Genomic DNA, 13,793 nt, shown 5'->3' with positions numbered 1-13,793 from the left:
GTAGAACAGTTGATCTTCCGTAATTACACCGGCACCACTCCCCACCTCTTCCTCCGCTACATTGATGACTGCATTGGCGCCACCTCGTGCTCCCGTGAGGAGGTTGAGCAATTCATCAACTTCATCAACACATTCCACCCTGACCTTAAATTTACCTGGACCATCTCTGACACCTCCCTCCCCTTCCTGGACCTCTCCATCTCCATCAGTGACGACCGACTTGACACTGACATTTTTTACAAACCCACCGACTCCCACAGCTACCTGGATTACACCTCTTCCCACCCTACCTCCTGCAAAAATGCCATCCCGTATTCCCAATTCCTCCGCCTCCACCGTATCTGCTCCCAGGAGGACCAGTTCCACCACAGAACACACCAGATGGCCTCCTTCTTTAGAGACCGTAATTTCCCTTCCCACGTGGTTAAAGGTGCCCTCCAACGCATCTCACCCACATCCCGCACCTCCACCCTCAGACCCCACCCCTCCAACTGTAACAAGGACAGAACGCCCCTGGTGCTCACCTTCCACCCTACAAACCTTCGCATAAACCAAATCATCCGCCGACATTTCCGCCACCTCCAAAAAGACCCCACCACCAGGGATATATTTCCCTCCCCACCCCTCTCCGCCTTCCGCAAAGACCGTTCCCTCCGTGACTACCTGGTCAGGTCCACGCCCCCCTACAACCCACCCTCCCATCCTGGCACTTTCCCCTGCCACCGCAGGAACTGTAAAACCTGCGCCCACACCTCCTCCCTCACCTCTATCCAAGGCCCTAAAGGAGCCTTCCACATCCATCAAAGTTTTACCTGCACATCCACTAATATCATTTATTGTATCCGTTGCTCCCGGTGCGGTCTCCTCTACATTGGGGAGACTGGGCACCTCCTAGCAGAGTGCTTTAGGGAACATCTCTGGGACACCTGCACCAATCAACCACACCACCCTGTGGCCCAACATTTCAACTCCCCCTCCCACTCTGCCGAGGACATGGAGGTCCTGAGCCTCCTTCACCACTGCTCCCTCACCACCAGACGCATGGAGGAAGAATGCCTCATCTTCCGCCTCGGAACACTTCAACCCCAGGGCATCAATGTGGACTTCAACAGCTTCCTCATTTCCCCTTCCCCCACCTCATCCTAGTTTCAAACCTCCAGCTCAGCACTGTCCCTTGTCTTGTCCGGACTTGTCCGACCTGCCTAGTTCCTTTTCCACCTATCCATTCCACCCTCTCCTCCCTGACCTATCGCCTTCATCTCCTCCCCCACTGGCCTGTTGTGCTCTGTGCTGCTCTCTCCCCACCCCCACCCTCCTCTAGCTTATCTCTCCACGCTTCAGGCTCTCTGCCTTTATTCCTGATGAAGGGCTTTTGCCCGAAACGTCGATTTTGAAGCTCCTCGGATGCTGCCTGAATTGCTGTGCTCTTCCAGCACCACTGATCCAGAAATCTTATCCATTGCAGCCAGGGAATTGCCTGTTTTGGCTTCTCTTCCTGTTCCTGCACCTTTCCCTTTGGTGTCCCCAAGGATCGATCTTTAGTCCCTCCTACCTCTTGCCCCTTGGCATCTTCAGTTTTTACAAGTACATCTCACTCTGCTCACCTTCTTCTCACCTAATTCCTCACTGTATCTAAATGATCAGACTGTTAGTCCTACATCCAATACTGGATGAGCAGAAATTTCCTCGAATTCTCCACATTGTCCCTGTAAATTGGTCTCTCTCCCTGGCTGAGACTAACGGGGTTGATCACAAAATGTTATATTTGGCCCTGAGATGAGCTTCCAACACTTATCCACACTATCGTAAAGACCGTTTACTTCCAACTCTGTAACATAGCCTGACTCTCTCCCTGCCTCAGTTGATCTGTTGCTGAGACTCTCACCTACGCCTTTGTTCCCTCTAGATTTGGTTATTCCAACACATTCCTGACTGCTCTGCCGACTGGACTCTCTGTTAATTTGAGGTTATTTAAAACTCTGCTACTCATGGTCTGAACGTGAACCAAGTCCCAATTCCCCCTCAAATCTGTGATAATTGCCCTACATTATTTTTGATCTTAAATTCTTGATTTTAAATTCTTATCCTTACTTTCAAATCCCTCTACGGTCTTACGTTTTCCATTGTTGTAACTTCTTCTTGCTGCTTGCATTATCTGCACACATCCAATTTCACTCTCTTGAGCATTCTGGTTTCAATTGTTCCATCATTGGTGACCATGCCTTCAGCTACATGGCCCAAACACTCTGGAATTCTCTCCTGAAACCTCCCCATCTCTCTTTCTAACTTTATAAGGATGATTTTTAAGACCTGTCTCTTTGATCAAACATTTGGTCAGGTCTCCTAATAAGAGTCACAGCACAGAAACAGACCCTTTGGTCCAACTCGTCCATGCCGACCAGATATCTTAAATTAATCTAACCCCATTTGCCCGCACCTGGTCCATATCCCTCTTAACCCTTCCTATTCATATATCCAGAAGCAGGTTCGGAGATTAAAACAACCAGATGTGCAATCAGATTCAGTGCTAGCTTTCAATAAGGAATTGGATAATGTTGTGGGAGAAAGGATTGCTGGCATGTAGAGAAAACCCAGGAGTGTGACTTCTCAAAACAGCTAACACAGATTCAATGGGTTGCTGTATTGATTGAGTCAAAGTCAGTTTTTCTTTATTCATTCATAGGATGAGGGCATCGCTAACTAGGCAGCATTTATTGCCCATCCCTAATTACCCAGAGGGCAGTTAAAAGTCTGGGTCTGGGGTCACATGTCGTCCAGACCAGCTAAGGATGGAAGTTTCCTTCCCTAAGGGACATTAGTGAACCAGATGGGTTTTTCCTGACAATCGACAATGGATTCACGGTCATCATTAGACTCTTAATTCCAGATATTTATTGAATTGGGATTAGAGTGGTGCTGGAAAAGCACAACAGTTCAGGCAGCATCCGAGGAGCAGGAAAATCAACGTTTTGGGCAAAAGCCCTTCATCAGGAATACAGGCAGAGTGCCTGAAGGGTGGAGAGATAAATGAGAGGAGGGTGGAGATGGGGAGAAAGTAGCATAGAGTACAATAGGTGAATGGGGGTGGGGATGAAGGTGATAGGTCAGGGAGGGTGGAGTGGATAGGTGGAAAGGAAGATAGGCTGGTAGGACAAGTCATGGGGACAGTGCTGAGCTGGAAGTTTGGAACTAGGGTGAGGTGGGGGAAGGGGAAATGAGGAAACTGGTGAAGCCCACATTGATGCCCTGGGGTTGAAGTGTTCCGAGGCGGAAGATGAGGCATTCTTCCTCCAGGCGTCGGGTGGTGAGGGAGCAGCGGTGAAGGAGGCCCAGGATCTCCATGTCCTCGGCAGAATGGGAGGGGGCGTTGAAATGTTGGGCCGCAGAGTGGTGTGGTTGATTGGGTGTCCCAGAGATGTTCCCTAAAGCGCTCATTTATTGAACTGGAATTCCACCACCTGTTGCAGCAGGATTCAAGCCCAGGCCCTCCAGAATATTGCCTGGGTCTAGCAATAATATCACTAGGCCATTGCCTCCCCTTCCAGACATAGGAGCCATTCAGTCCATCCAGTCTATTCTGGTTCTCCACACAGCAATTTAATCAGCCCCATACCATTGCTTCATCCATGTTTATGAATCAACATAGGAACTGATTACCATTCAGCTGCTCAATCTAGTACTCCAATGAGATTCTGGCAAATCCATTTCTCAACACCATCTACCTATCTTGACTCCATAACCCGTCTTAACCATTAATCTCTTTGAAATGTTCAATTGGACCACAGCTTTTTGGAACAGAGTTTCAGATGCTGACTATCCTGTGTGAAGAAGCAATTCCTGACATCATCCTGGGTCTAATTTTAAGGATCTAGGCTCAACCACCACAGGAAATAATCATTAAATTATTTTTATGACCCCATGTTCAGATGTTTGGTGAATAACTGATTTTTATTTTTATTCATTCATGTCATGGGGCTGTTTGCCTTATCCCCAGCTGTCCTTGAGAAAATGACGAGTCACCTTGAACTGCTGGAATCCGAGCTGTTTGCTACACGGAACATCTTACTCAACAGCTTCAGAGGGGCCAACTGGTAACCATGTTGCTGTGACTGTAGTCTGGTTAAGGCTGACAGACTTCCTTCCATGAAGGACATTAGTGAATAAGGTTTTACAGCAACCCAATAGATTTGTGGTCATTGCTTAAACTAGATTTCTGTTCCAGACTTATTTAATTCAGCTGCTGTGGTGGGATTTGAACCCTTTTTATTTTTTTCATTGCTGACAATGTTGGCATTTACTATTCATTCTTGTTTAGCTTTCAGAAACTGGTGGTAAGCCACTTGCTTGAACTACTGAAGTCCAATTTCACACCGATATTCCAAGCTCTGGGTCACTCGTCCCATGGTCCATACCCACTATACTATCATATCAACAAAGCCTCAAAGTAAAACCCAGAATAATGCTGAATCAGTAAATAAGCCAATCAATAAAATTTCAAATGTTTCATTATCAATATGTATATGTTACTGGCAGGATTGGTATTTATTGCCCATCACCACTTGAGCAGAAAGTGAGGACTGCAGATGCTGGAGATCAGAGCTGAAAATGTGTTGCTGGAAAAGCGCAGCAGTTCAGGCAGCATTTAAGGAGGAGAATCGACGTTTCGGGCATAAGCCCTTCTTCAGGAATCACTTGACCACTGTGACCAGTCCCTGTTTGGCAGGGAGCCCCAGAGTTTTAACCCTGTGATAATGAAGGAACAGTCAATGAATAGCCATGTCATGATGGCGTGCAACTTGGGAGGCTAATGTGCAGAGGTGGAACCCATTGGGGTCTGCTGACTGCATCCCAATTTGGCAGAGGTTTGAGAGATGGTTTTGAAGTGGATATTGTAGAACTGGCAAAATGAGCTACTGTGTGCTTGTTGATTTAGGGGAGAGTGAATGTTTAGACGAACAAGTGAAGGAGAGAATCAGCCAAGGTTCTGGGACCAATAATCACTTGCGGAAAGCGAGAGCGTATGTACGTTAATTAAAAGCTTGGTACAGAAAGTTTCACCACTAACCAAGCCAATCTCAACACAAGAACTTCATAAAGTTAAATCACAGGACATGGGCATCACTGGGCCAGCATTTATTGCCCATCCCTACTTGCACTACAGATAATGGTGGTGAGCTGCCTGCTTGAACTACTGTCCATGTAGTTTAGGTAGATCCACAATGATGTTAAGGAGAGTTTGACCCAGTGACACTGAAGGAACAGTGAAATATTTCCAAGTCAGGGTGGTGAGTGGCTTGGAGGGGAACTTGCAGGGGATGATGTTCCCAATGTATCTGCTGTCACTGGTTTGGAAGCTGACGAATTTCTGTAGTGGATCTTGTAGGAAGTGTACACTGCTGCTATTGAGTGTGGTGGTGGGAGTGGACATTTGCAGATGGAGTACCACTTAAATGGGCTACTTTGTCCTGGATGATGAGGATTTGTTGAGTGACAAGCTTGCAGGGCTTAGATCTAACCTATTGGTTATGGAACCACTTATTATTGACACTGTTTAGCACACATATTCATGTTTTATAGCTTCACCAGGTTGGAACCGCATTTTTGGGTATATTTGGCACTGTTCCTGACACATCCTGCATTGAGGTAGGTAAGGGTAGAGTTGGGGAGATACCAGGCAATGAGCTTGCACATTGTGTTGGAGTATAATTCGGCTGTTACTGATAGCTCACTTCCCCTCGTGGATATCCAGTGCTGAGTTGTTAGATTTGTTCAGATCTATGCCATTTAGCACAATGGTAGTGCCAGACAGCATGATTGAGGGTATCCTTAATAAGAAAATAGGACTTTGTCTCCACAAAGACTGTGTGGCTCTTAGCAATATTGCTATGGTCAGATCCATCGGTGGCAGGTAGACTGGTGAAGATGAGGTCAAACATGTTTTGTCCTGCTTACTGGTTCCCAGTCAGCAGCTATGTCCTTCAGGAGTTGACCAGCTCAATCACTAGCATGCTGCCAAGCCATTCTTGGTGGTGGACACAGAAATTTGACAATACATTCTGTGCCTGTCACCCTCAGTGCTTCCTTCAACATGGAGAGGTGCAATCATCTGCTGAGGGAGGGCGGTGTATGGTAAGCAGCAGGAGGATTCCTGCGACAGGGACTTCCATGGCAACTCCCACCTGACTGCCATCTCTGCTGGTTATGTCTTTCCAGTGGGAATAGGACATATCCAGGGATGATAAAGGTGATCTCTGGGGCATTGTAAGACTGTTATTTGACTAGTCTGTGAAACAGCTCTCCAAAATTTGGTCCAAGCACCAAACGGCACGTTGGCTTAATGGTTAGCACTGCTGCTTTACAGTACCAGAGTCCCAGGTTCAATTCCAGCCTCAGATGACTACCTGTGTGAAATTTGCACATTCTCATGTCTGCATGGGTTTCGTCCCACGATCCAAAGATGTGCAGGTTTGGTGAATTGGCTATGCTAAATTGCCTGTAGTGTTTAGATTAGGTACATTAGTCAGGGGTAAATGTAGAGTAATAGTGGAATGGGTCTGAGTGGGATACTCTTTGGAGGGTTGGTGTGGACTTGCTGGGTGTAAGGGCCTGTTTCCACAATGTATGGATACTATGTAGGCCAGATCAGGTAAGGGTGTCAGAGTCCTTGACCAAAAGGACATCAGTGAACCAGAGGGATTTTTCCAACAATTGGCAACAGTTTTATGGTCACTAGACTTATAGCTCTAGATTTGCACTGAATTCATGATTCCTCCACCTGCTGTGATGGGAATTGAATTCTGGTCCCCAGAACATTACCTGGGTCTCTGGATTATTAGCTCAGTGATGACAGGGTTGATGAGATTCTGCATCACATCACAGGCTAGGGGTTTCAGGCAGCAATCCACCTCTTGTTCACCATCAAACTGGCAGTACCCAGGTGTGAACAAGATTACATTGGGTTGGCGAGTTCACTCTGCAAACAGGTTACAAAGACTCACCACAAAGGCAGAGCAAAGTGAAGGGAGTGGTGTATCTCCCCCTCCCATCAGGCATGGAGGAAGAACCAAAAAACAATTGTATACACTGTTCCTCCTCCAATACTTAGATAACATACACAAACCTAAATACAACAACATAAAGGCATGTCCAAGTGTGAGTGAATACTTGCAGGAATACTGCAGAGTGGTCGAGGGATTTGATCGTGGACTGAAGACAAAAGCTGTACACAGTTAATGTTTTAATCATGAAAATTGCCATTTGTAACAAAGCTTTTCGGCACGTTTTACAGTCAATTCAGATACAAAAGACCTACTGAAACGACAATCTCAATTTGCTACAAAAATACTTTTAGCTACACCCTCAGTAACCTCTCTCTCTCTCAACATTGAACAGGTCAATTGGATCAATAAAGGTTCTAGAACAGTCCGAATGTAAATTACATTTTTCTTCTACCCTCCCTAAACTACAGAGCAGATGACTCCTCTTCAGATAATGCTATGTCCCTAACTCACCACACATCCACCCGGTACAGTCTCACACCCACCCTGCCAGGGAGCAAGCTGCTGACATTGCCTGGAGGTGGCTGACTCAGGACCCAAACACTGGGAGCCTAACCACTGGAATTGCCTCAGATCGGATCATTGCAATCCACAGTGTGAACAAAAACAAGATAAGATATCTGCGTTATACAAAAGTCACGTATAAATAACTACAAACTGTAACAAGACACAGGAGAGGCCCCTAGATCTGATTAAAGAGGCTATAATATCAGGAAGTACAAACAGGCTTGGGGTAAATGAAGTGTTTACAGCAATTTACAAAACATGTCGCTGCTGTTATACAAACAGGAACATTTTTAATACTTGAACAGCAAATTCTGTAAGTAGCATCAGAGCCAGGGAAGAGCAGGGAGGGAAACAAAGCTTGAGAACAGAATTACATTGAACAGCAAACCAGAAGACGTGGGTGTCAGTTTATATCCAGCAACGTGGTAGACACTGCTATCACAACTTGTTGGATGTGTGACTCTCTCAGCCGCTGGAGTCTCCCCCATCAGCCAATCGGATTATTTAAGGCTGTGGCTTGTTGTTAGGTTCTCTGCTGACATCGTTTCCCCCACCTACCCACCCCACTGTAACTGACGACAGAGTGTGGTGCGAGGATAAAAAGAGCAGCACGAATCATTATCATGTCGCTCAATCCAATGCAATGACATCATCCTCCTCCTCTTCCTGCTCGGTGCATATCCGTTTAACACCAACGCTTTCTGCCTCATCCTGCAGTTTCCTCTTCAGGCCCCGGCTATCCATGTTAGTCTCCGCTCCACTGGACGAGGGCATCTCTTCATCCGAGTCAACGATCAGGACATCGTCCTGCTCTGAGGCTGAAGAACAGGACATGGTTATAATGGTAGGAGAATGAGGTAGTCTGTACAGGGAGGTTCATCATCGAACCACAGTAATAAGCACTGGAGCTGCCCATTCACAGTAGCATTCCTGAGGGCTCTTCAAAACAGCTATCCATTTAATCCCATCTCCTCTTTCCTGTCTATAATTCCCCTTCAAACATTTATCCAATTTCCTTTGATTAGTTACTAATGAATCTGGTTCTACTGCCCTTTCAGACAATGAATTCCAGATCACCACAACTCCCTGTGCAAGGAAATATGCAGGAAATCCAAACAGAACAGTGAGATTTGACAGTAGTGTGCGCCAGAACCTACCCTCCAGCCTGGAATTGTTGTGGACTTTCAAAGTGCATCCGACCCAACATGTCACAGGTGTTGGTGGCCTCTGGGTGGCACCATGACAGCATGGCAGACAAGGAACTGGAGTGAGTAGGAGAATGCAATGTAGTGATGGAAGAGGTTCAGTTTTAGTTTGGCTATTGTCTTAGAGATGGAGACCCCGAAAAGCCAAGGTCTAGGAGGTGTTGATTAGCTGGACAGGTAGGCAACTGTTGGTGATGGTTTTATTTTCTCTCTAAAATAGGACAATAGTGTAAATCAGGACTGGGGAGATTTAATGGCTGTATTAAATAGGACTATAATATTCCTGGAGTAATATTTTAAAACTTGAAATGCTAATTAGTTAAATAAAATATGATAAAGATGATGGGCACATGGTGCGTTGTAAGCTGTAGCATGTGGAAGCTGACGAATACCATTGTGATGCACAACTACATGTGGAGCAAAGAGATGCAGCTCAGGATCAATGAACTGCAGTTTCAGCTTCAGACACAGCAATGCATCAGGAGGAAGAAAGTTACCTGGGCACTTTGTTCCAGGAGGTAGTCAGAGTGTTCGGGTTCAGTACTTCAGTACATGCAGGGTCTAGGGGACATAACTGAGGCAAGATCCAGAAGGTAACACTGGAGGAGCCTCAGCCCTTGCACTAGTCCAGGTTTGTGGCACTTGCAGCTTGTGTGGATGAGAGCAGGGCTCGCAGGGTGGATGAGCAAGCTGACCACAGCAACATGAGGGCTGTTCAAACGGAGGAGAACAAAGGAATATAAGAGACAGTAAAGTTAACGGGATAATCAAAGTTCTCTGCAACTCAAAGTGAGAGTCCCGGTGCTAGAGTTAAGGAAGCCTCCTTGAGGCTGGTGAGGAACTTGGAAGTGGGAGGGGAGGGATCCAGTCATCGTGTTCCATATAGAGCTAAGGAGGCTTTGCTAACAGAGTATGAGCAGCTAAGGTTTACACTAAAAAGCAGAATCACAAAGGTAACTATTGCCAGATTACTAACTAAGCAATGACCAAACATAAAATCAGGGAACTGAGCTTGTGATTCAAAGATATGTGGGAGAAATGCATTCGCTTCATTTGGATACAGAACTGGCTCAAAGGTAGAAGACAGAGGATGGTGGTGGAGGGTTGTTTTTCAGAATGGAGGTCTATGACCAGTGGAGTGCCACAAGTATTGGGGCTGGGTCCACTACTTTTTGTCATTTACATAAATGATTGGATGCGAGCATAAGCAGTGCAGTTAGTAAGTTTGCAGATGACACCAAAATTGGAGGTGTAGTGGACAGCGAAGATTACAACAGGATCCGGACCAGATGGGCCAATGGGCTGAGAAGTGGCAGATGGAGTTTAATTCAGATAAATGCGAGGTGCTGCATTTTGGGAAAGCAAATCTTAGCAGGACTTATACACTTAATGGTAAGGTCCTAGGGAGTGTTGCTGAACAAAGAGACCTTGGAGTGCAGGTTCATAACTCCTTGAAAGTGGAGTCGCAGGTAGATAGGATAGTGAAGGCGGCGTTTGGTATGCTTTCCTTTATTGGTCAGAGTATTGAGTACAGGAGTTGGGAGGTCATGTTGCAGCTGTACAAGACATTGGTTAGGCTACTGTTGGAATATTGCTTGCAATTCTGGTCTCCTTCCTATCGGAAAGATGTTGTGAAACTTGAAAGGGTTCAGAAATGATTTACAAGGATGTTGCCAAGGTTGGAGGGATTTGAGCTATAGGGAGAGACTGAACAGGCTGGGGCTGTTTTCCCTGGAGCGTCGGAGGTGGAGGGGTGACCTTATAGAGGTTTACAAAATTATGAGGGGCATGAATAAGGTAAATAGGCAAAGTCTTTTCTCTTGGGTCGGTGAGTCCAGAACTAGAGGGCACAAGTTTAGGGTGAGAGGGGAAAGATATAAAAGACACCTACGGGGCAACTGTTTCACACAAAGTACGTGTATGGAATGAGCTGCCAGAGGAAGTAGTTGAGGCTGGTACAATTGCAACATTTAAGAGGCATTTGGATGGGTATATGAATAGGAAGGGTTTGGAGGGATATGGGCCGGGTGCTGGCAGGTGGGACTAGTTTGGGTTGGGATATCTGGTCAGCATGGACGGGTTGGACCGAAGGGTCTGTTTCCATGCTGTACATCTCTATGACTCTAAATGAGACACAATAAATGGGTGATCTCATAGAAGAGGATCTTCTAGAGAAGGGTGATAATATTACAACCTCACAAACAGCCTAGAAACAATGGCCAGAAACTTGTCTTCAAATTAAATAAGTAGTCATCAGAAAATTATGACAACAAAGTTGGCTGAAGTGGAATGGGATATAGGTTAAAAGTTTGTCCTGTAGATAAGCAATGCCAAGCATTTTAATGACATTTCAGACCCTCAAAGATATTGAGAGAGAAAAAAATTTATAAGAGAGATGAACCATTCGTGGCTAGTTAAAGAATTTAAGAAGTATTTCAATTTTAAATAAAAATGGTACAATACTATGAATCTCAGAATAGTTATAATATTGAAGGAAGCCATTTGAACCATTGTTTTTGCGCTGGTTCGCTGAGGAGCAATTTCTCACATGTCACGCCCTTACCCTTCCCAGCACCCTCTCTCACAGACAGCAATGCAATTCTCTCAGTGCTTCAATTGAACCTGCTTCTACCAAATCTTCAAATGGTTCAGAATCTAGCCACTTGCTGTGCTTGTTTAGTCAGCTTTTTTAAATCTGTGCCTTCTGGGTTCTCAAGCCTTCCACCAATGGGAACAGTTTCTCCGTCTCAAGATTTTAAATACCTACATTACAACAGTGACTCATTTCAAAGGAATTTCCTTAATCAAAGTACTTTGGATGGCCTGGAGTTGTAAAAAAACACTGACTGAGTCTTTATTTTGCTAATACAAACTTGTTATCCGCTGCTGAGATTGTAGTGTTCAGCCTAGTGTCCCAGTGATACTGCATATCCTATAGTCATCAACCAACGACTAATCCACATTCTTTGAGAATGAATCTAACCATCTTCTCTGTATATTCAACAGCATTATCACGACTGAATCCCCAATAAACAATTGACTAGAAGCTGAACTAAATCAGTGGCAACAAAACAGAAATTCTGTAATGAGTAACTCCTTGCCTGGCACTCCAAAGCCTATGTACCATCTACAAGGTACATGTCAGGAGAAGACTGGAATACTATCCACGTTCCACATATCTTGAAATTATATCAACGTCAGCCACTGTCACTGGACTGAAACCTTAGAAATACCTCCTTAACAGCTATGTGTGTATAGACTGCAGCAGTTCAGGGAGGTGGAATGGGCAACAAATACTAGTCTTGTCTCACACTCAGTCCAAGAATGAATTTAAAACACTAAGCCCATTGCAGGCTCATGGCTGTGCAAACAAAAGGGTTTGTACTGATTTAGCACGTTTTATGTTTTGATCTGAGGGAAGAGGAGATAAGGCAGACACAAAAAGGCATTACCTTTAGATGTGGAAGGTTGCGCTCCATCATCACTGCCATTGGTTATGGCCTTGCCATCGGTTATGGCCTTGCCATCTTCCTCATTTGGCTTTTGAGGAGCTTTCTCAGGAGCATCGCCAACCACTTCAAACTCTATGTCCTTCTCCAGATCCTCACTGAAATTGATCATCACAAAGTGAAAACAAACTCAGCAGCTCAAATGATTCAGTGCAAACACACCACTGCCCCTTGTAGATTAACTGAGTGTTTGTGTGGGATATACAGAACCAAAGGGCCAAGTTCAATTCTTCATCTGTGCTCAGTTCCTTCAGGCCTGAGTTGAATCTATCCAGGAATCTGTCTCCCTAAAGAGAGGCTGCTGCAGGCAATGGAGAGGAGAGACAGCACTTTACTGTGCTCCACCAGTACTGTTGCAATGGTCACTCTCAATCTCAGCTCAGCTGAACAAAGTACCAGAGCATGACTAGAAGCCAGAAAATCTTATCCCAGGCAAACAGTAAACACCTCAAGGGAGGGGAGGGATAGTCTTGATCTCCTTACATAAGGAAAGATATAATTATATTAGAACTAGTTCTCTCTGAACCGGTTCCCGAGATGACCGGGCTGTGTTAAGAGGATTGTTTGACAGATTGGCCTATAACCAGAGTTTGGAAGAAAGAGAGTTGATTTTATTCAAATGTATAAAATCCTGAGGCAACCTGACAGGATGGAAGGTAAAAGAATGTTTCCCATTACTGGAGAGACTTGAACTAGGGGAGAGTTTAAAATAAGGACTCTCCCATTTAAGACTGGGTTGAGGACTTTTCTTCTCCAAGGGTAGAGTGTCTAGGAATTCTCTTCCCCCACCAGCACAGTGGAAGCAAGATCTGTGAATACTTATATGGCAAAGGTAGATAATCAAATGTGAGAGGAGGTCAACAGGAAATAACAACTCAGGGCACTTCAGATCAGCTATTCCTGCTCCTACTTCATATGCATGTCTGAGCGGCTAACGGTTGAAGTGAGGCCACGTGCTGTAGCATGGGCAGTTATAGAGATAATAAAAACAGTATAATATCATGTTTATGTCAGATGATGTGACAGAGTAAAGGCCTGCTCCTCACCTGTGCAGAAGGGTCACAGTCAGAGTGTAGTCTTGCAAGAAATCATCTACTTGGAGTCGGCTTCCATTGCAGATGCCAAACTCAGAAAGGTTCTTGTTGTTGTTTGCTGACAGAGATAATAAAAGACAAGTCAAAGACACAACACCCAATCCCTGGCCTTCAAATGGGAAATCCCATCAAATAATTTTCTAACGTCCTTAAAGCTCTGGCACAAAGGCAAACCAGTGACCCATCAAGTTCTGAAGAACAGTCATACTGGATTCAAAATACTAACTCTGATTCTCTCTCCACAAATGCTGCCAGACCTACTGAGATTCTCCAGGAATTTCTGTTTTTATTTTCAGTTTCCATCATCTGCAGTGTTTTGCTTTTATTTGACCCATCAAGTCAGTTGTGCTTCAGACAGTAATACACTCACATGAATCTTAAGGTTTGGGCTAAGCCCCCCTCCAGTGACCTGGGCACATG

General features: G+C 45.2%; 1 protein-coding gene across 2 annotated transcripts in view; it reads right to left on the bottom strand.

Annotated features, from left to right (window-relative positions):
• Positions 1-7,224: 7,224 nt before the first annotated feature.
• Positions 7,225-13,793, bottom strand: part of uba2 (ubiquitin-like modifier activating enzyme 2) — a 51,930-nt gene continuing 45,361 nt past the window's right edge. The window contains exons 15-18 of one of the 2 annotated variants that reach the window (XR_006314067.2): positions 13,326-13,431; positions 12,223-12,377; positions 9,268-9,481; positions 8,248-8,383 (exon numbers count right to left, since the gene is read on the bottom strand). Coding sequence is in view for 1 of the 2 variants with exons in the window: in XM_043706516.2 (XP_043562451.1) it covers positions 8,196-8,383; positions 12,223-12,377; positions 13,326-13,431 (449 nt within the window). In the remaining variant the exon portion in view is untranslated. Of the gene's footprint in view, positions 8,384-9,267; positions 9,482-12,222; positions 12,378-13,325; positions 13,432-13,793 lie in introns of both variants that reach the window. The other variant, XM_043706516.2, reaches the window with a different exon arrangement.

This window comes from Chiloscyllium plagiosum, unplaced genomic scaffold (genome assembly GCF_037043375.1).
Source record: "Chiloscyllium plagiosum isolate Xiang-an unplaced genomic scaffold, Cpla_swu_hap1 HiC_scaffold_17, whole genome shotgun sequence".
Classification (NCBI taxonomy): Eukaryota; Metazoa; Chordata; class Chondrichthyes; order Orectolobiformes; family Hemiscylliidae; genus Chiloscyllium; species Chiloscyllium plagiosum.
Note: the sequence above shows the minus strand (reverse complement) of the source record. Positions and strands in the feature narration are given on the sequence as shown.